This window comes from Engystomops pustulosus, chromosome 1 (assembly GCF_040894005.1).
Source record: "Engystomops pustulosus chromosome 1, aEngPut4.maternal, whole genome shotgun sequence".
Taxonomy (NCBI): Eukaryota; Metazoa; Chordata; class Amphibia; order Anura; family Leptodactylidae; genus Engystomops; species Engystomops pustulosus.
The window spans coordinates 96380433-96403867 of record NC_092411.1 but is presented as its reverse complement, the minus strand read 5'-3'; the positions used below and the strand labels follow the sequence as shown (position 1 = coordinate 96403867).

The 23435-nt window shown below is 40.8% G+C and overlaps 1 protein-coding gene across 1 annotated transcript in view; it reads left to right on the top strand.

The window, feature by feature from the left end:
- The first annotated feature begins 521 nt into the window (after positions 1–521).
- The window catches only part of SMTN (smoothelin), a 79785-nt gene continuing 56871 nt past the window's right edge, over positions 522–23435 (top strand). The window contains 1 exon segment of the mRNA XM_072149143.1: positions 522–944. Coding sequence (XP_072005244.1) covers positions 843–944 — 102 coding nt within the window. The 5' untranslated portion in view covers positions 522–842.

Genomic DNA, 23435 nt, shown 5'->3' with positions numbered 1-23435 from the left:
AAACATGCACTGCTTCCGGCCCCCTCATGAATACAGTCGACTGCTAGAGGACCTGTACGACGATCCTACCTCTTATTTGGTAAGAGGTCAGATCGATTAAAACCAAGTTTACACAGACAAATGTTTATAAAAATTTAATAAATATAAAGGGGTTGGGGACAAGATTAGGGGGAACATATTTGGTGGGGTTATTTTTCGGGGGTGACAGGCATCTGTGAGTATCTTTAAATTGCACCATTTATCCTTTATGGTGGAGGTAATCTTCTATCTCCAATAGCAGTGATTGCATTTTGTGGTAGGGCGAGAGCAGGCTGCCTGGAGGAGCAGGTGATTCGCTGAACGGTAAAGCACTCACTGCCTCTGCTTCATCTTAGTCCCGCTCTCCTCTTCCTCTCTGTGTGACTTGGCACCACGGGGAGGTCAGTGCCGCCTTGCTACCTCAGGGAATAGTGCTGTCAGCGTCATGGGGCAATGCTCAGGTACCTTGGCTTTCCCATGCCTGGAATTCCTTCCTGCGGCTGTGCTGAGGTAACTTGAGAGGTTTGGCCTCTGCTCAGCTCTGCATCCGGCTACGCCTCCCCTCCAAGTGACAGTTGTAATTTAAACCAGACTTATTTACCTGTCTGCTCCGTCCCGTCCACGTCTAACACTACAACTCCCGGCGAGCCTTGTGTGCGGCAGCGCATGGAGGATTTGATTCAACCACTCCGCGTTCAGCTAGGCGGAATATATTGCTTATTTTTGTAGTGTGATTGGACAACATGTAATGGGCGTGTCAGAGGGCGGTAACCTGAGGGGAAATGCTGTGATTTGAAGTTGTGGAGTTGGAGAAAGCTCAGCAGATGGATAGCGGCAGCAGACGGGAGACGGGCTTCAGCGGAGGAGACGTAGACATGTCTGACAAGCGCTTCTCCGCTATGGACGAGGGTTCCCTGCGCAAACTGGTGAGTCCTGTCCGTAGCCCCGTGTGCCCGCTCCGGGCCCCTCACTCATCTCTCCTGTTGGCGCTCTGACTCCTTTGTCTGTGGAGTCGCTGCTCTTTCATTTATTCCATCCCTCCCCGCGTTTTCCCCAGTGCCTGTGTGAATAGGGGTATAAGCTTCTGTGGGCAGAGATGTGATGTCTGTCTAGTGCCGCTTCTGTCTGAGTATCAGCGCCTGGGGCTGTGTCTTACCTGGAAGCTCCTGTCAGGAAATGACTTCACCCTGTGCAGCACCCATGTGTCTGGCTGCAGGTGACTCCCTCCTTTATTACTTGGGTCCATTGCTTCTGACTTCTAGATGAATCATGGAACCCTTCTCTAGTTACTGGAGCTCCTAGACCTCTTCATGGACAATACATGTCTGCCTCTATCAGTTTTATACACTGTCTTCTCAAGTTGTGTCATTGTGTTCCGTGTGAATGTTTGCCTTGTATCTACTGTGGTTTTCCTTATCTAAGGTATTTCTGTTTTTGCTTGTGTAAATCAATTTACTCTCTAATGGCTGGGACACATATTTTCCTGAACTTGGACTGAAACGATCAGTTTTTAAGTGGTTGCAGCAAGTTTGATTGTTTTCCCATATCCCATACTGCTGGGAGCTGGTCTGATAACATATGCCTCTTGCTTGCCCTGTGATGGGGAGAGGGTGGAGGAGGGGGTCAGGGGCTCCGGTGGGGCTGGCTATTAGTTCTGCTTGGCTAGCGGAGGTAATTAGTGGAGCCCCTAAGTATGGTATAGGGGGGCTGAATGGGAAGGCACTCGCTGTCTCTGATCTTAATCCCGCTCTGTTCTTCCTTTCTGACTGTGTATGTGACTCAGAATCCATGTATGTGTTGGATGCTATTGCATATGTTTATTAAAGGAGTTTTCACTTTATCTGCTATCTTTGAGAAAGTTGAGTCTTTGGAGGGGGGTAGATGGAACCCCTTCTCTTAAAGGGGTATTCTCGTCTGGGCACTCACATTCAGTTTGATAAATCTGCCATATATAAACATTTCTTCAATTAGATGTTATTAAAAAAAATGTCCCTGTGTGAAGATAATTTCTCATAAATGTAGTCATTTTGTCCCTTAGAAGCGAGATAGCTTCCTCGGATACGGCCACCTCTGCCTGAGAGATTGCACAAATAAACAAAAAGGTTTTGTATATGAAATGTCCGAGGAGTTACTGCAAGTTCCACAGCCGTCCTGTGGTAATGAGCACTGAGTCAAGGAGGTCAGGCAGGACTCTATAGCGCAAGTCTGGCCACTGCTGCCAGAGTGTGATGTGGTCGTATCCGAGGAAGCTATCTGGTTTCTAAGGGACAACATGACTACATTTATGAGAAATTATCTTCACACAGGAACATTTTTTTTAATAACATCCAATTGAAGAAATGTTTACATATGGAAGATTAGTGAAACTGAATGTGAGTGCCCAGACGAGAATACCCCTTTAACCCCTTAAGGACGGAGGGTTTTTCGCCTCATTTCTCGCTCTCCAACTTCAAAAATCCATAACTTTTTCATTTTTCCGTGTACAGACCTGTGTGAGGGCTTATTTTGTGCGTAACAAATTTTACTTTCCCGTAATGTTATTTATTTTAACATGCCATGTACTGCAAAGCTGAAAAAAAATTCCAAATGTGGAAAAATTGAAAAAAAAAACGCACGTGCGTCACGTTCTTGTGGGCTCAGTTTTTACGACTTTCACTCTTCGCTCCAAATAACACGCCTACTTTATTCTTTGGTTCGGTGCGATCGCGGTGATACCAAATTTATACAGGTTTTATTGTGTTTTAATACATTTTCAAAAATTAAACGAATGTGTACAAAAAAGAAAAAAATTTTTTTGCCATCTTCTGACGCTAATAACTTTTTCATACTTTGGCGCACGGAGATGTGTGAGGGGTCATTTTTTGCGAAATGAGGCGACGTTTTCATTGCTACCATTTTGAGGTCTGTGCGACATTTTGATCATTTTTTATTTCATTTTTTATGTTATGTAAAAAGGTGTAAAAGTCGCATTTCGGACATTTGGGCGCCATTTCCCGCCTCGGAGGTCACCGCCGGCCGTAACCGTTTTTATATTTTGATAGATCGGGCATTTTGGGACGCGGCGATACCTAATATGTCTGTGATTTTTACTGTTTGTTATGTTTTATATCCATTCTAGGGAAAGGGGGGTGATTTGAACTTTTAATATTTTATTAATTTTTTTTATTTTTTAAACTTTTTTTTTTCTTTTTTTTTTCACTATCTTTTAGACCATCTAGGGTACATTAACCCTAGATAGTCAGATCGCTGCTACCATATACTGCAATACTTCTGTATTGCAATATATGGCATTTTTGCAGCACATTCATTACAATGAGCCACTGGCTCATTGTAACGAATATGCAGCTGCCAGATAGCCTCGTGTCAAAAGAAGACACGAGGCTACCATGGCAACTGATCGCCGCCCCCCGATGACGTTCGGGGGCGTGGCGATCGAAAAAAAGATGGCGGCGCCCACGCGCCGCCGTCTTTTAAACGCCGCCGGCAACTTTGCCGGCGGCGTTTAGGGGGTTAATAGCCGCGATCGGTGCAAGCACCGACCGCGGTTATTAGCGGTGGGGGTTTTGTGCAAAATGCAAAAACCCCCACCTCTGTATGAAGAGGACTCAGCCAGTGAGCCCTCTTCATACATCCCTTATACCTCTGCGCCGTAGAGCTACGGCGCAGAGCGTTAAGGGGTTAAAGGCATCTTCCACCAGGATGAAGGACTGTATGCAAAAGAACCTGAGGGGCTCCAGGCTCTATTAACACCTATGGAGTTTGGAGCATCTCGGGCTCATTTGCATACAGTCCTTCATCCTGGTGGGAGCCCTTAAATTGACATAAGGGTGGGGATCCTTGTTGAAATGTGGACATTGAAGATGAATGCATGACTTTATTCTGTTGTCTACAATTTAAAAAAAACAAAACAAAAAAAAGCTGCTGCCAGTAATCTTACAATTTTGCAAACAATCTGTATTAAATGGGTTGCACCAAGTTTGATTGTTATCCTATATCTGCTGCTGGGACCCCCACCAATCACAAGATAAGTGGTCCTGTTATCACTAGTTGTTAGTGCGCCAGGTCAAGCATGTGTCCAGTTGCTCCATTCAGTTGCTCATATCCTGCACTATTCTTAACGGTGGATTGTAGTCCAGGACATTTCAGGAAAACCCCTTTAAAGCCTGCATGGAATAATTGCAGCAATATCGATTGTTTCGGGGGTTTCCATTAAACTCTCCGGTCTTTGTTCCCCTTTTACTCCCCATAGACTTTGATATACAGAGGGGTAACTTCTCTGATTTTCTGTAATGCTTTTCAATCTCCTTAATGAGAAAAGACAGTTTTTTTTATTAAGTCTCCAAATATGGTTATAAACACAACCAGGTATTTTTGGCTGAGGATAGAATTTGTCATTGGAAAAAGTATTTTTAGGCTGGTTTTTGACCTGAGCCTCTCTGCTGGTGCTTATGTGCAGCTGCATGTGTCGTTTCTTGTTGAATGCTCCCCAGTTATTATTTTTTAGAGTGACATTGTATTGCTGTACAGCATAGGTGTGAGCTTCACCGGGTTTAGAAAAGGCGTTCATAATTATCTTGTTGTGATCCTTTTTTTTTTTAATAAGCTGATATGAGATCATGATGCATCGTTTTCAGTTTATAGCAGCCACAATTCTATGTCCATCAATCACCTGCATTCTGTATAGAAAAAATGAAGGTGTCCTCCATTGGTGGTTATGACTTGTTCACAGGGGATTCTCTCCAATGTGAATGGAGACTGCTAGTGGACATGTGCAATTATAATGTTCTGTCCTACACGGAAAGTAGATTGTTTTAACAATACATCCAACAATTAGTAATGATTGGTAGATAATCCTGAATTAACAATTTAAAGTGTTATTTGTATTTGGTTAAAGTGCAGCAAATAACCTGATTTACCTAGGAGCATGGTAAAATCATTATACATGTCACATCAATATGGCCGCCTTTACTAGTAGGTCTGGGAAATATGCAAATACGTTTCCATATGCCAATATGCCTCACATATTGGCATATGGAAACGTATTTGCATATTTCCCAGACCTACTAGTAAAGGCGGCCATATTCATGTGACATGTATAATGATTTTACCATGCTTTTACCCCCATTAAAATTGACCTTTTAAACACCGTGGTCCAAAAATTTGTTAACGTTGGCAAAACCACCATTTGTGGGACATATTGCTGCTACCAACTTTTATGATCTTGGAACAGACACTTAAAGTGAACCTGTCAGCAGAAATTGACCTAATGAACCACTACCAGCTAAACACCTTCCAGATCAAAATTCTTCTTTCATGACCTAGTATGACGGCATCATCCAGAAATCAACTTTGAAGTGAGATGTAAATTGGTTGCATGAAGTCAAGGAGACAGAGATTTTAACACTGAAGTCATGTTCTCTCCTCCTCAGTAAGTCCCGTTACTGTAAGTGATGGTTCTGCATCCAGAGACCTCACTATCCAGATCTCATGAAGTCCGATGTATGATGACAATCAGAGAGGAGGTATCCAGAGCTCCACATGTTGACTTCATTGTTAAAATCTCCACCTTCTTGACTTTATACAATCAGTTTACATCTCACTTCAAAGTCCATGAAAGAAACAAAAGCTAGAAGGTATTACGGTGCTTGACGATATACTGGTAGTGGTTTAATAGGCCAATTGCTGATGACAGGTTCCCTTTAAAGTGAAAGGTGGACCTAACGTTTTAACAAACTTGACATAACTCGGTACAGGCGGTCCCCTACTTAAGAACACCAGACTCGCATACAACCCCTAGTTACAGACGGAACCCTCTCCCTTTTTTCTTTTTAAGTTTGAGCACCACACAAGAGACTGTATATAGTATATCGTCTACTCCCTAAGGATCTATATTCTTGAGCTGCTCCAATATTTGCTGCAAATCTTCAATAGTGCCCCCCTGCGTTTTTCTTCCATTTTAAGTTTTTAATATCTGCTTCTTCTGACACCATTAAATGTTCTCGCCATTTTCCAGTCCCAATGTACGTACATTTTGGTGGTTTTGCAGGACAATATTAGATACCAAGTGGCATGTGGGTCGGAGAAATGGGAAAACTACAGCAGAGGGAATGATTCATGCACCTTCTCCGCTAGCAAACTGTCAGAGAAGGCATAACGAATGTCCCCCAATAAATTGAGAATTATTAAAGTCATTATGAACAACTACAAATGCAATGGCTGGAGGGGGGATATATGCGGAATTACAAAAGAACATTATAGTAACTACATAAAATAGCTAGGAGTAGTTGCTGTTATCAAGTAAGTATTTTTGTGACTATGAGCTGAAAATGAGACCCGTCAGTTGAGGGGTTAAGCCCTTTGATTTCCTGTACGTTTAGGAATTCTGAGTATTTACGTGCACCCTGGCACCAAGCTCCTGAATTTTTTGTTAGCTCTGTTAATGCATTTTCTTGGGTTTAATTATTTCTAGGAGTGTAAGGGAGAGTGGGCAGGCAGGAGCCGGGGAGTCAAAGCAGAAAAATAGGTGCTGACACTTTGATTTCTGGTTTTTATTTATTTGACTTAAGAATTTCAAAGTATTCTTCCTCTGTCTCGTAACTTTCCTAGTTCTTGTAATATCACCTTTTTTTTGCAATGCTCTAGGGCAGTGATGGCAAACCTTTTAGAGACTGAGTGCCCAAACTACAACAAAGACCCGCTTATTTATCGCAAAGTGCCAACACAGAAATGTAATTTATGATTTATACTCCCTTCTCTGTCACAGTTTTCATTGATACCAGCACCTGAGGACACCAATAAAGCAGAAAATAGTCCCAGGTACAGCTGTCACTTTAATATAGCTCTGTGCACAGCAAGTCCTGGACTGCCTGGGACTGCAGGAAGATACCTGGAGTCATCTCTGGTGATGGCCTGAGTGCCCACAGAAAGGGCTCTGAGTGCCACCTCTGGCACCAGTGCCATAGGTTAGCCATCACTGCTCTAGGGATTGCTAAGGTAAAATGTTCACAGATGCTTTGCATAGAATTTGCCTTTGTATGGAATTGGTGATATTTAAAGGTCTGTAAACGCTGTACAGAACACGGCGTTCAGTGCTACAACCGTGTCATTATATACTTCAGTGGTTAGGAACTTGGCAAACATTGGGGAATTGGAATTTTGGGTTGTGACTATGAGGAAAGTTTGCATTTTCTGGATTGTGTTTATACGTTCACTGCTGAGATGTGTAAATGCTTACTGGTACAGAAATAATTTGTGGGCTTTTTTTTAATTTTTTTAACTACAATCATATCACTTTCTTTTGTATCGCTGACTTCAGGAGTGCAAGAGATAGCTGAGCCACGTGCTCTGCAATTTCCAACACTCCCATACTTGCCAAAGGAGTGACACCTATGCGTATCTGTGAGCCCTCTTCATACAGCCTCCACACCTCTGCGCCATACTCAATAGGATTATCATCTGTGTATCCTCTTGACTACTGCCCAACCACATTTATAAGGCAAGAAATCCTACTTACTAAACCTGACAGGGCACACCTGTGATGTGAAAACCTTTTCAGGTGACTACCTCTTGAAGCTCATCAAGACAATGCCAAGAGTGTGCAAAGCAATAATCAAAGCTCAAGGTGGCTACTTTGAAGAACCTTGAATATAAGTTGCGGTATATTTTTAGTTGTTTCACACTTTGTGGAATACAGGGGGTCCCCTACTTAAGAACACCTGACTTACATACGACCCCTAGTTACAAAATGGACCTCTGGATTTTGGTAATTAACTGTACTTTAGGCCCAGGCTACAATAAACAGCTTTAACCGTTATCAATGGTGCCTGTAATTAAGATTTATTGTTATTCCTGGTTCTTATGACAATCCAACATTTTTAAAATCCAATTGTCACAGAGACCAAAAAATTTTTTGACTGGGCTTACAATGATAAAGTATACGGTTCCGACTTGCATACAAACTCAACTTAAGAACAAACCTACAGAACCTATCCCGTATGTAACCCGGGGACTGCCTGTAGATAGTTTTGGGTGTTAAATAGTTTTAATAATTCCTTTATTTAATAATAAAGGAATTATTATTATTTTGATGCCTTCAGTGTGAATCTAAAATTTTTATGGTCATGAAGATACAGAAAACTCTTTGAATGAGAAGTTGAGTCCAAACCTTTGCTCTGTACTGTATGTATGTTTCTTCCACTGAAACCTTAAACTAAAGTGACTTTTCCATACTTCATTTATGAAGATTACACTAAAAATCCAAGTAGGCAAAAGTGATGTAATGTACTAGTATCACTTTCTACGTGAGCCAGCTGCTGGCACAGATATACTGTATTTCGGGCCCAGGTACCACATAAAAACTGGAATTCTGCAGGTGTTCATTTCTTTTCAAGAAGGGATTTATTAATTTTTAACCTCTTCCAACATTTTAGTGCTTTAAAGGGGCTTTCATTAAAATAAAATTACGGTAGTTGTAAAAAGCCTTAGGTATACAAAATAAAAGCATGAAAAGCCATCCCACTGCTCCAGTTCTTGTTTCCAGTGCAAGCCATCAGCTGGTGCAGACAAGGTCTCAACACAGAGACCTTTTTATTATTATTTTTATTTATTTTAATTTCTTTAAATGGAGATATTCTCTGAAGATTAAGAAAGGAAAAGAATTGCAAGTAATGTTCAACAAGTTTTAGTAAAAACAAAAAACTAATTTAAAGGACATCTGCCATCAGATTTGCTGATGGTAAACTGCACAAACATACTTGTTTGTGTTTGTATAGTTGCTGAAAGTTTTTTTTTTTTCCCCTTATATTCAGGAATGACAGCAGCCTCCAGAAAAAGACTTTAACCTAAAAAAATGCACTATGCTGCTTACTAAAGTAGCTAAAGTAAGCGGCTCCTAGCACTACCCCATTTTTAGCAGTGTCAAACGGCTATCTTTATTGGAGACCTCAGAACGCCGGACAAAGCTCACACTAGTGCAGCGTATTCATGAGAGGGGGTCCAAGGCGCTGCTTCTTACCCAGAACCACCCTTCCCACAGCATAGGCCGGCGGTGACTCCCAGGTTTCATGCGTCAGTCAACGCCCCCTCTTGAATATGTCGGACCGATGTAAGCTCAGTTAGTCTTTCTGAGGCTTAGGTGCTCAAGTGTCTGCTAGCTTTATTGGAGGGTTCTGATAAAGATAGCAGTTTAACACTGCTAAAAATGGGGTAGTGCTAGGAGCTGCTTTCTTTAGTTTTTAGGGGTGACAGTTCCTCTTTTATTAAAAATATGCTAATAAGTCACAGGCATGGAGAACCTCTTGCCGTCTCTTAATCTATGCACCCCCCCGCCTCAATATTTTTAGCCATATTATTGCTCTTTAATGTCCTTTTTTTGTGTTTATCTAAATGTGAAATATGATGGATGGTGCTATATAAAGGTTTTATTATGATGCACAGTAACAGGTTTTATCTATTATAAAAGTATGAAAGTAATTGAACCCTCGCTAGACTGTTGCTGACTATTGTATGAATTCACAGTTTGACTTGCCACTGTAAAGTTGTATTCATGTACAGATCGGTTGCAAACATTTTAGATATTGCCTACAATATCCAGATCAATCCCATAGAAATACATAATGCCAAAACTACCTAATTTTAAATAAATGGACAGATTTTCAATCACAGAACACTTCCACGGCATATATTCCTCATTTGGGTACCTAAAACTATATGCATGTTTTAAAGGGAACCCGTCAGTTAAACTAACCCGCACTCTCTAAAAATATATTTTGAAACTGGTACAACTATCCCTATATTGTTCCTCACCATGCCTACAAAGTTCTGAAAAGTCCGTTTTGAAAAGTTGACTCACCATCTATGTAAATAGCTCCACATGAGTATCATCATTGTCTTTCCTTTGAGCTGAGTGCGGCATATTCATGTACTTCCAGCTCAGCCAACCTCAAGCATGGTCTCTCTTCTTCCAAGACAATGTCCATATGCAACTCGCTGACTGTTTGAGAAGGCTGGCCGTAAATATTGGGCCGTGTACCATTGTTTGCAGCCCAACTGACCTTGACAAGTGAGCTCAGCTTATCCCGCCAATGTTAATTAGAAAATACTAGTCAGTGGGCAGTTTGTGCGGCTAGCTCATGTCCTCTGCATGAGTCATGTGCATGAGGCCTAGATCTTTATGCTCCACTCTCAGCTTTTTCTTGTCTAAAACATTCCTCTTGCAAGGACCAGAAGAATCCTTGTATGGTGTCTTAATGTATACCTTTGTTGATTGGGAGTGTGGTTATAGGTTGGGCTAGAATAGGTAAATGTAATTATATGAGTTAGCTGTCACATTGGGACACCCCAATGCATTTACTTACAGCTCACAATTTAGATCCTTTTAAGCCACCATGATAAGTGTCTGCCTACCTACGTGTCAATAGATTTATGTTGTGGTGTGGTGGGAAGGGATTAGTCTACAATGTGACAAGACTAGTCTTTTATCTACTAGCTTACACCTTGTTATTGTAGAACAGGCAGAGTTTCTTCGCACGGTGGCTTTGACGTGTGTTCTGAATCCCATAAGATAGCTTTAAAATGTCAGGCACGTGATCCATGGCTGAGAAGATTAGAGGATAATGGGAATCTGCATACCAGTCTACTTTCCTGACTTGCTGGAACAGTACTCGCTACTTTCCTCACTTTGTACAGATCACTCATCATTAACAGATTACATCAACTTTCATTGTTCATTTAGCAAAGATGAAATAAAATATAGCCCTGCACTGACTAAACTGTAATTCTGATCTTTTACATTGTTTTATTTAGGTAATGTGGGGATAATAACAGGTCACAACATATTCTGCTCTTTTTTTTTTTTTTTTTTCTTACGACCGCCATCAAATGAAATAAAAAATGCAATCCATAACATGCCTTAGCTTGTAATCTTGTCTTAAAATCCTAAAGCTAGTGGCGGAGGTACTGTATCTCCTCAGCTACAAAATGCCAGTTGTGGTGGTTGGACCCAGTGGGGCACCTGTATCTCAAGTCTGGTTTGTCGTATTTCCTTTTTAATAAATCTGGCGTTTTGAAGAGTTAAGGGGAATTTTTCTTTAGTACCTGGTTTCTTTGCTCTCCGGTCTAGTTTTCTCATGGTGCAAATGACTGATTGGTCAAGCAGATGCCTCAGGGCTTTCTCCGTTTTCTCAAAGTTGCATATGTTGTCTCAAAAAAGTCACTATTCAAGAGCCCATACTACAATTTTAAATAATTACGGTACTCCTCATGTGGAACTTAATAAAATTTACCTCGGTGATCACAAATGGCCAACAGGAGCATCACACAACAAATTATGCCTAATACATCAGCTGGGACAAACATCACGGCAAGCGTTTCCCAACACACAAATGGAAAATTCCACAATTTAAAGCCTTGCCAGTGTAAACCATCCACCTCCCTCTCTGTATTTATTGTGTTGTGCCAATAATTGGTTGACGATGGAGGACAAAATATATTGTTAGCGGACTGTTGCTGCTTTTGGATGATCTATTTAGTCCTTCGGATCACTGTGGCGTTGCCAGTAGAGTCTGCAACAGGAGACCGCCCGGTTCCCTGCTGTGTCTGTTTACCTCCTTTACTGCTGGATCATGCACAATCGTGGCCGCTAAGGAGAGAGACAGAGGGAACATGGTTTCCTCTGTCACTTCCCTGGCCCCCTGCAATGCGATCATGGGGTCCCCAGTGGTTGCTAAAATAGTAAAACATAAGAAACCCTGTACATGTTTGGTCTCGCATAGTAACCTATAGAATAATTTTATCATGTTTATTATACTGAAAAGTAAATTGCTTAAAAGTTTTAATGAAAAAGGGGCAAAAGAGCTGTTCTGTTCCGTTGCAGGAAATTGTTAATAAATTATAAAACCCATTAGAAAATGCAAATCTTACTGCCAAAAAAACAAGCCCTCATATGCCCATGTCAGATAGAAAATTATGTACTCAAGTATAAGCCCAGATACCTGATTTTAACACAAAAAACTGGAACAACCTATCAATTTAAGTACAGGCAGTCCCCGGGTTACATACAAGATGGGGTCTGTAGGTTTGTTCTTAAGTTGAATTTGTATGTAAGTCGGAACTGTATATTTTATCATTGTAATCCCAGCCAGAACTTTTTTGGTCTCTGTGACAATTGGATTTTAAAAATGTTGGGTTGTCATAAGAAGCAGGATTAACACTAAAGCTTCATTACAGACACATTTGATAACTGTTACAGCTCATCATTGTAGCCTAGGACTAAAGTAGAATAAATTACCAATATCCAGAGGTCCGTTTGTAACTAGGGGTCGTATGTAAGTCGAGTGTTCTTAAGTAGGGGACCGCCTGTATATAAGCCTAGGATGGCAAACGCATTGGTCACCGCTTCCACTTATACTAGGGGACAGGGACTGAATAAATATATATGGTAAGGCAAGGGCAGATATAAATTTATGGCAAAATTAGCAATTTGTTAAAAAGTTGTAACTACCAAATCCTGGAGCACTGCAGAAAACTCCCTTGTTTGATAAAAGTGCTTCTAGTTGTAAGTATCTCTCTACACACCATCCAGTCAGAAGACTGTGTACGATCACATGCGGCATCTGCATTGTGTTTGGAAACGCAATGCAAGGGCCAGGGTTGAGCTTGCTCCCATCTGCGACTACTGGGGGAGAAGCTGTGGATATATGGGTTAGTGTGATTTGTGTAAATTCTGCCAGGACGCCTAGAAAAGATTGTCCTGCTTTTCTCTCCCCCACACAAGTCCACTTTCCTTGTGTCTATGTATATAAAGAAGATTCAACCTTGAGGGGAGTAATTTGGATCTCCTGTCTCTAAGAATACTGCCTGGATTTTGGCTACGTGCACATGAACGCTTGGTGTTCTCGGGCTGCAAACATATTTTTTTTGCAGTTCATAAGTGTGTGTAATCAGTCGTATGTATATCATCCAATTTTGTAGATCCATTGCCAAATGAAGTCACTAGCTTGTGCTAAACTGATGCACGGTGGCTCAGGGGTTAGCATTACAGCCTTGCAGCGCTGGAGTCCTGGGTTCAAGTCCCATCTTGGGCAACATCTGCTAAGAGTTTTGTATGTTCTCTCCATGTTTTGCGTAGGTTTCCTCCAGGTCCTCTGGTTTCCTCCCACACTCCAAAACATACTGGTAGGTTGTTTAGATTGTGAGCCCCATGGGGACTAAATTGGCAAGTGCTGTGGAATCTGTGGGCGCTATATAAAGGAATTATTATTAAATTATGAACATTCTATACTACTGAAAGGAGGTGAAAACCATATACAAATCATCCTATTTGCTTGTTTTGTTTTTCATCATTATTTGGAAGTTTATGCCATGTCACGTCACATTCTATTAGAACACCATACTTTGCTAAGCAGTAACTTTCAGACTGTGACTTGGACGTGGAGGAGACAGGATTTGTCAGATGTTTGTCAGAAGAGAGCTGGAAGTCCTGTACACTCTATTGTTTACACAATGAACTTCATTTATCTCAAAAGCCTTTGTCTGATGAAAGTGCCACGTATATACTTTTTTTTTTCTTTCTTTTTTTGTTACATTTTGTTAAAATGCTAAGATTCATTACAAGCCACTTCATCATTTATGATTGTGTTCTAATTACTAGACTAAACCAAAAATCAAGTAACCGTTGCCAAATTTAACTATTTTCCTTCCTGATCACGGAAATGGCACGGCTTACTTACGTCAGATTAACTGGCTTAGAGGTTATCCAACCTTCTAATACCGATGGCCTATGTCTAGCAATTGTCTTGCTCTGCACCACCGAAACATGGATAAATAAGAGGTTGTAGTGCTTGAGCCAATACCAAAGCATCTAAATGCTTACCTATACTATACTTGGTGGCGGCTGTAAGTATTGCAGCTCTGTCAAATTTGCTTAACCCCTTAAGGACGCAGCCATTTTGTAGCTTAAGGCTCAGCCCGATTTTTTGGATTCTGACCTGCGTCGCTTTATATGGTTATAACTTTTGAACATTGTTACTTATCAAAACGATTCTGAGATTGTTTTTTCCCCACATGTTGTACTTCATTTTAGTGGTAAATTCTGGCAGATAAGTTTTGCGTTTATTTACAAAAAAAAGAAAATATGATAAATTTTTTGAAAAATTTGCCATTTTCGAAATTCTAAATCATTACGTTTTCAGGCAGATAGATTTACCACCTAAATAAGTTGCTGAATAACATTTCCCATTTGTCTACTTTACATTTTCATAATTTCTGAAATGTCTGGATAATTTATTTTGATGTCACGCGGCTTACAAATAGAATATCGCTTTTCCGGATTTTCAGAATTGACTATTTTGGGGATAAATACAGTTTTGAATGAAATTTTACATATTTAGCATCAAAACCCCCTATATAACCAACCCATTTTCAAATCTGCACCCCTCAAGCTATCAGAAACAGCTTTTACGAAGATTGTTAACCCCTTGAGATCTTCATAGTAATTGAATCAAAATGGAGGTGAAATTTAGAATGGTCATATTGTTCCCTTATACGTTCATTTAGCACTAAAATTTACACATTTCCAAAATATAAAAAGAGAAAACCCACCATACAATTTGTTCTGCAATTTCTCCTGAGTGCAGCGACCCCCCACATGTGGCTGTGACTTGTGTTATGGGGGCACAGCGAGGTGCAGAAGGGAAGGAGGGCGCTGCAGCTGCCAGGATTTTAGTTTCCTCATTGGCCCCTTTTGAAGGCTATAAAATTTTCGCTTTTTCGTTATTGGGGCCATATGATGGCATTTTTTTTGCGGGATGAGATGCTTTTTCCATTGTTACCATTTTGGGGTTGGTATCACCTATTGTTGAAAATTTAGGAACTTTTTTTGAGGGCAGGAGTAGAAAAGCATCAATTCTGTACTGGATTTTTTACTTTTTTTTTTTTTGGTGTTCACCGTATAGACTAATAATCATGTTATCTTTATTCTATGGGTTGATACGATTACGGGGATACCAGACATGAATATATTTTCTTACGTTTTACTAAATTTGTCAAACAAAACCCTAATGTGGGGAAAAATCTATCATTTATGTATTGCCATCTTCCAAGTGGCATAACATTGTTACTTTTTTGGCTACGGAGCTGGTTGATGGCTTGTTTTTTGCGGGACATGTTGTACTTTGCACCAGTATCATGTCTGAGTACATATGGTTTTTTGATCGCATTTTATAGCAATTTTTGTGGGATTGAAAAGGTAAAAATCATAATTTTTGGAGGGTTTATAATAGTTTTTTTTTTACGGCGTTTATCGTGGGGGTTCAATAATGATTTACTTTTATTCTACGGGTTGTTACGGACGCGGTGATACTATATATGTGGGGTTTGTGTTATGATTTAGACTTTTTTTTGAGTTATATGTCTCTTTATATGTTTTGGGAGTTTGGGGCATTTTTAGTGATTTATGACTTTATTTTTTTATTGAATAACTTTTTTTTTTTACTTTTTCACTTTTGTACCATGGGAAATGAAGAAGCAATCTTCTGATTGCTTCTTCATGATAATATTCTGCAATACTGATGTATTGCAGAGTATTATCAGTGTCAGCCTATACACTTGCATAGGCTGGCACTGTGCCAGTAAGATGACGTCACAGACGCCATCTTACTGGCAATTCTTGCAAGTAACTCTGGGGTCCAGATCGGACCCCAGAGTTGCTATGGCAACGATCGGCGCCCCCCGAAAACGGTTCGGGGGGGCCGATCGTGGGGGAAAGACCCCCCCAGATGCTTGTTAGATGCCGCGGTCGCGCTGACCGCGGCATTTAACGGGTTAAGCACCCGCGATCGGAGACAACTCCGATCGCGGGTGTTACACTGGGGTGCCGGCTATTAGTTACAGCCGGCACCCCGTGTTTCCCGATGCCCGATATCCGCCACGGAGCGTGAAGGGGTTAAGAAGAACCTTTCACTACATTTTTCACAAATACAGCTAGTGGCAAGTTCCCATAGAGCCCTATTAAGTGCCGTCCTTGTTTATAGAGAACCTGTCAGGCAAATTAACCCCCTAAACTAAATATATTTTCATAAACTGCCATTGGAAAGCATTGCCTCTGTGTGTAAACTTAAGCTATGAGGTCCTAAAGCTGTATGCAAATGACCTGTGAGATGTCCAATGAGTCATTATCATATTCAAGCTGTCCAGCTTATTCATGAATGGGAGGCACAGACCCCCTCCGCCCCCCAGTGCTTGACTGTATAATGATGTGAGGTATAATGGTGTAATGGCTCCTCCATGTGCTTCCTGGTGCTGGCGGCCACACCCCCTGTGTGGCCTAATGTCACGTGAGCAGGGTGACATCTCAGGTTGTTTAGCCTCCTAACATAAGTGAACTGTACACCATTCACATATCTGACCATACAAAATCACAGCATGTCTGCATGCACTTCTAATCCTCTCCATGCAGGCTGTGTGACTTCATGTGCTCAGATATATGCATGGTGTACAGTTTGGTAATGTTAGGAGGGTAATGGACCTGTGATTACGTCACATGACATTACTATTGCATGCTGAGAAAGCATGGGGATGAGCTGCTGGATTCAGACCAAGGAAGCCACGCCTACCTCGCCTCGCTATAGAGATCTCTAGATACCAGGTAAAATGATAAAGTTGAATATATGGGGATCTGAGGGAAACCATTTTTAGCTAAAAGAAGGGTGTCAGTTAGGACACTATGGGAACCTGCCACAAGCTGTATTTGTGAAAAATGTGGTGATTTATCTTCTTTAAAGGAAACCTATCGGATAAATTTGGTACCCTAAACCCACCTACACGTCCTTACGGACCTTTGAATTAGGGTCCCAAATTGACCTGAATATAAGTTCAGTGTAATAAAATTGAAAAAAATAAATACATTTATACTTGCCTGGAAGTGAGTCCGAAGAGCCACATCGGACTTGTATCAGAAAATCTGCAAAAGGTCCTGAGGGGTGGTTTGGTGTCCCAAATCGTGCTGCCAGGTTTCCTTTAATAAAAGTTTGCTTTAGATTTTCCTAGATAAGCCACCACTGGACTTGGAATACCACTGTAATGAAGAGGACTACTATGTCTTTTAAAAATTGATCACCTATAATGTATCTTGAACAACCATTTCAAAGAAAACATTACTCCACCTATATCAACCTCATTAAATCTAACAGGAGCCCCTCCACTCATTCCTGCATACATGCAGTCCCCGGGTTATGTACAGGATAGGTTCTGTAGGTTTGTTCTTAAGTTGAATTTGTATGCAAGTCGGAACTGTATATTTTATTATTGCAACTCCTGGCAATTTTTTTGGGTCTCTGTGACAATTGGATTTTAAAAATGTTGTGTTGTTATAAGAACCAGGATTACCAATAAAGCTTCATTGCAGACACCTGTGATAACTGTTATAGTACAGTAAATACTAGGGGTCGTCTGTAAGTCGGGTGTTCTTAAGTAGGGGACCACCTGTAGTTAGAATTTTATCCATAGCCCTCACTTTCCACAGTAATAAATTGCATGTTTTCTGATCCCTATGGTCAGATGGGCAGGGCCAAGCTGTCTACTCAAACCCTGAAGCACTCATTTGGCAGTGGAGCATCTATTTAACATGGAATGTGGAACCTTTGCGAATTGTACTCCCTGCTGTTCAATATATGGTCCTATACTACAGCAAAAAGCATTGGTACTACCCTTGTATCTCAATACAGCAGTCAAAAACTTGTCTAATTTGGATACTGTTTCTTTGCAGCGACAGCCTGAGGTCTTTTTGTTATCTTTTACTTCCACTATTAAAAAAGTAACCATAAGGTGATCCACAATGTTTTTTTTAATGAAGTATTAATGTGATTGTCTTTTATTGACAAACAGATGCAAAAAAACCGCAATATTTAGCTTTGTGGGTAAAAATGTACTATATATTAAAGGAAATCAAACCTGATAAACCAGGAACACTTACTCATAGATCCAGGTATTGTAAATCTTATCATATTTTATCCTCCTTCCGTCTAAAATCTACTTTTTAAATTTATGCCAATGGGTCTGAATGGTTTCTGTGGGTTTTGCCACAGTTCATAATGTAGTGAAATAGACAAAAATTGCATTTGCGCCATATTTTATGGTCTTTGTTTTTATGGCTTTCACTTTGCAATCCAAATGACACTTCTACCACTTTATATATCCTTAACAGACCTGTGACATACAGATACATCAAGGGGTTCTGTGCTGAAACTTCCGCTGCTGCAGTGAGATTACATCAGGAAGAGGGAAGGGGGAAGTGCTTAGGCATCAGAGGGAAGGGGTAGACTGTGTTGCAGCATGGAGGGGTTCTGGTAGCAACCCCAGGTGCCCCCCAGGCTCATTAGCATCATTTTAAAAGTTGATTTTAGAAGTCAGTGCCTGCATCTATTAGTAAGTGTTCCTGATTTATCATGCTTGATTTTGATGGTAGATTTCTTACTAAGCCCCTCCATGTTAGTTTGCATACTTTTGGTAATGAACCTACATGCAGTCCCCTTAAGATCACGCGACTTGCATACGACCCCTAGTTACAAACGGACCTCTGGATATTGGTAATTTATTGTACTTTAGTCCTAGGCTACAATAAACAGCTGTAACAGATATCACAGGTGTCTGTAATTAAGCTTTATTGTTAATCCTGATTATAATGACAACCCAACATTTCTAAAATCCAATTATCACAGAGACTAAAAAAGTTCTGGCTGGGATTACAATGATAAAATATACAGTTCCCACTTGCATACAAATTCAACTTAAGAACAAACCTATAGACCCTATCTTGTATGCAACCCGGGGACTGCCTGTACTTTGTTGTGGATGTTTCCATTTCTACTTATCCTTGCTAGATGGCTATATATGGATTCTGTCTTGTAGCATTTCCCTGATCGGGCACTTACCACACATTATCAGCTCTGCACCAAATTCCTCCTCTTCATTTATGTCTTGCTAATGACATCAGGAAATGTGTAATTATGGGTAATACAGACATTTGATTAATAGAATGTCGTCAGTTCTCATCGTCCATAGTGTTGGTCCTATGGGAGTTTATCTAGACACGTTCCCCAGGCTGGTTCACATAGGTAGAAGTGTTTCCTATAGGATACATTATATCATTGTTTTATATTAGCACTTGCACTAGATGCTCGTAAAAGGTCACTTCTTCTGCGATACTGTAGGTTACAAGTGACAATATAACTATCAATAGGGGGTAGCAGAATAAATCCTTGGTTTCATAACTTTACCATGTTTTGCTTGTTTTGGTACAATGGTGATATCGGACACAGTGGAAGTAGTGTAGGTGTATTAAAAGGCCAAAGCACATTTATGATCTTTACAGATGGTCTCAACATGCATGTAATAAGTCCTTGGTTTCTACTATTATAAGCAGGAGCGCCTGGAGGAAGCTAATGCAAATACTAGGTCACCAGTTAACATGCAAAACACTATGCAGCGGTGGCTCTATGGTCCTAATGTTACATTCCAGTGTTCACCAGCCTCACACATGTCTTTTTGTATTCCTGAAAATGTTTTAGTGGTGGTCTGGGATCAATAATTTGTTTATTTATTGCTCCCTGATGGTCTAAATATAATAAAGAACGAATACTTGGTTCTAGTTTTGCCTCCATCCACAAGCTAGCAGAGATGGAGGGGATGTTCCATTGGACCTAGTTCTTTCTTTTTACACCACTGGTGGCCAATAATAAAAAATAAAAAAAATCAATCCCAGGCGCCCCCTTTAAGGCTTGGTTGTTGGAGAATGTTATGGCAGGGTACCAATTACAATAATCTGTTACTAATAGAGGCAAGCAGTTATAATATTTTTTTTCCTCAATGTACAGCACAAATGTGAGCCCAGCGATAGTTGTAAAGAAAACACACAGTATAGGTTTTATACAGCCTAGGGCAGCATTTATTATCCATCAGTTGGTGTTCTGTGACGTCAGCTCTAGGGCATCTGCAGCCCCATCAATGTGTTTGTGTTCAGGGGTGGCAAACTGGGCATTTACCCGGGGCCCCCTGTCCTGCTTGTGGACTTTTATGGACAGATAATGTATTTCTCTTTTACTAACCCACGGTTGAATGCGGGGTTGAAGATGCTTGATCTACCAATCAATCGATTTTTCTGTCTCTATCTTCTATCCGCTACCTTTTTATATAATCTACTTTATATTTGTGTCTATAAATCTATACCATCTTTCATATTTATCTTGTATCATCAATCTCCCTATCATCTGTCTATCGCCTATAACATTCTCCTACAGTCCCATATTACAAAGGGCTTCCCTTTTGTCTATAACCTGCCCTGTTTGTGGTTTTTCTACATGCATTTTCTATTACCTGACCTGATATAATTTCTAGAAAAATCTGCATCAAATCTACTTTAACACAAGGTTTCCTTGTGGATTTCTGGATGTGCATAGATAAGTTTAAAAAAACAAAAACCAGACACAAACTGCAAAGCTGTGACAGAAAAGTGACATTTATTTATTTTGTGCATCATAGAACCATTACAAATTCTGATTCACCAATGGCATAACATACACAGTAACCAGCAATACAGACAGGCTATTGTATAGCTAATTACAGAGTATAATGTAGGCATACCTTGTGATTTATGGCAGTGAGAGGACCTGGGTAGGTACCCATGATGGTCTAGGACAGTGGAGAAACCAGCCGTGCATGCTTGGTATTATTGGCTTGCTTATCTCTCCACATCCCAGTGTTTTAGCTTTCTGTGGACTTCATTACTTGATCATAGAACAAATGTCAGCAAAGTCGTGTTATAGACTAAGACATTTTAAAGGGCATATTACAGTTTTAAAATGTTTTGCAGCAGGGGAGGAACTGAGGAACAGACCGGAAAGTTCTTCAAGATGAAGTACTTTTTCAAATAGCACTTGCAGAGCCTTCCCTTTTTTATAATTGCAGGAATATCATTTACTGATCATTAGGGGGTAAGACCAGAATGGATCTCGTGTTGTTGAAACTACATCTATCCATGTAATGCATGTGTGTTTTTAAATGAAGAATATCCTGATAGCATTTGGTCTATTGCTATCAGGTCTTGTATATACATTACATGCAGAATCATTTGGGAAAATTATTAGAGTCATTGACCCATAGCCTGATCTTTCTATAAATGGCTGGGAAATGTCCATACAGTACTTTACTGACCATGGAAACTATCCTTTTCTCCTTGTGTCACCCACTAGATCACTAGTACAGTTTACTGCAGCATATAGACTGTATAAATAATGCATGCTTCTAGACTGTCATCTTGGATATGGCTAGACAGTTTATACTTTGTATGTCATAAATGTATACGAGACGCATGAGTCATTCCTTCTGTAGCATGGGAGCCAAGCCTATAATTGTCATGGTGGCGTACATTATCTGCACGCTGTTCTCCGGGTTTGCACGCTGTTACTTGCTGATAACCCTGCAGCTCCAAGCAGTCAGAAAGGGAAAACATGTGTCACAGACGCCTTCATTCTGCAGTGTTCCTTGCACATCACTGACACCCATTGTGCCGGCTTGTAAAGGACAGCATGGTGTGCTGCAGCTGATAGCACCCTGCTAAAATCTGTCTAAGCAGGTGTGAATCATCCAGCTATCTGAAACCGGCCACCCTCTCGTAAACGCTACTTTTGCCTTTTTAGGGCAGACAAACCCCATGATTAACAGGCTTTAATGTCCAAAAGGAATGAGACAGCGTGAACTTTTATTCTGGCGCTGTAATACTGATGACAACTGAAGGTGTTCTGGCTATGAACAGCAGAGTGTGACTCTATGCTGAGGATGAGGGGATGACAGAAATGGAAAAAATGTACATCTTCAGATGTATGACTTTTTATACATTTTAGTTAACGTTTGGTTATAAAGATATATATATTTTTTTTACCAATTTAAAGTGAATTTGTCACATGGACATGATGTTCCTTTTGTTGCCATTATTTTGACGACTGCCTCACTGCCCTGTAGTCCCCACAATGCAAGCCCCAGCAGCCAAAAGATGGCCTCGGCAGCAAGAACATTGAGAATGACCTCCGGGTCTTCAATCTACAGATGGCTGCAAAAGGTTTTTTATTTAAAAAAATAAAAAAATAAATTGGCAATGCCACATCTGTAACAACCAGGGTGTCTTGTCTACAGGCAGATATGTCAGAGTACAATGATGATGCAGGGAGCCATCTGCTCAAGAAGGTAATGACATGGCACCTGCCTGATCTAGAGCTGCAGTAGACAACTGCTTCAGAGGTGACGAGAGGTTTTTTTCCTAATTAAACTATACAGCATGGGAAGGGTGAGTGGGAGGCAGGTACAAAAAGTTAGAACATTAAAAGTAGAGAGAGGCTGGGGTTAAAGGGGTCAACTATCAGTTCCGGCAAACATACAAGGGGGGGTTGTGAATGAGGGGCACAGAAAGTAAAGGTAGATTACACGGGAGGCATTACATGTGAGGGTGCTGCAGGAAAGAGGGGATATATTGGAGAGCTACAATAGGTCTATTGTGTGCCGGACATTATACAATTTGGCTATTTGGGGCCAATGACCACACAGTAGGATACAGGGGTGGCCACTGTAAGGGGACATTTTACATGGTGGGTTGGTCATTGGAAAGGACTCGCTATACATGGTGGGAATGTCGCAGGAAGTGGCAATATGCTACGTGGCCACCATTATAGGGTCGGCCAAAGACCTCTGCATGCTGCTCCAACCACAGACTTGGCAGAAGGGGTGTGCAGACAGTAATGACTGTATGTACAGCCACCTCCATCGGCTGGAAGCCATCAGGACAGGAAGTCCTGAGTCCTGCTGCCCAGGGGTCATTTGACCCCCAGTGAACAGGAAACTTTAACAGGGTAAATGTAATATTGGTGACCGCATTGGGTTCTTATACTTGCCCATTTTAAAGTTTTCTGTATGTGGTCAGACACTTTAAGGGTGGCATTATATAGTGCGGAGACCATTAAGTGGTTATTGTACTGCGTGGGAATACTAGAGGGTAGTATAATGGGAAGTGGCTTGGGGCATAAAAATTATTCAGTTATGCCTTGTGTCAGTTGAAAAGATGTGTAACCGAGCCCGGCACAGCTCACCCCTCTTTGCTGATCGATGCACGTGGATCACGGATGGCAGCAGCCTCACTATGAAAGGGAAAGGTCGGTTTTGGATGACTGAGAAGTCCACTTGTAGGAAAACCTTTAAAAGATTTCTGGCACACTCAATACAAAGCTTTTTTTAACGTACTCCATGCAAACAAGAGCTCTTAGTCCTGCAAAGTCTTGGCTAAGAATAATGGTTCTTGTTTGCCTGAAATGCGTCAGTCAAGCTTTGTATCCCACTAAGCATATGGATTTCTAACCTAATGTGTTAAAAATGTCTTC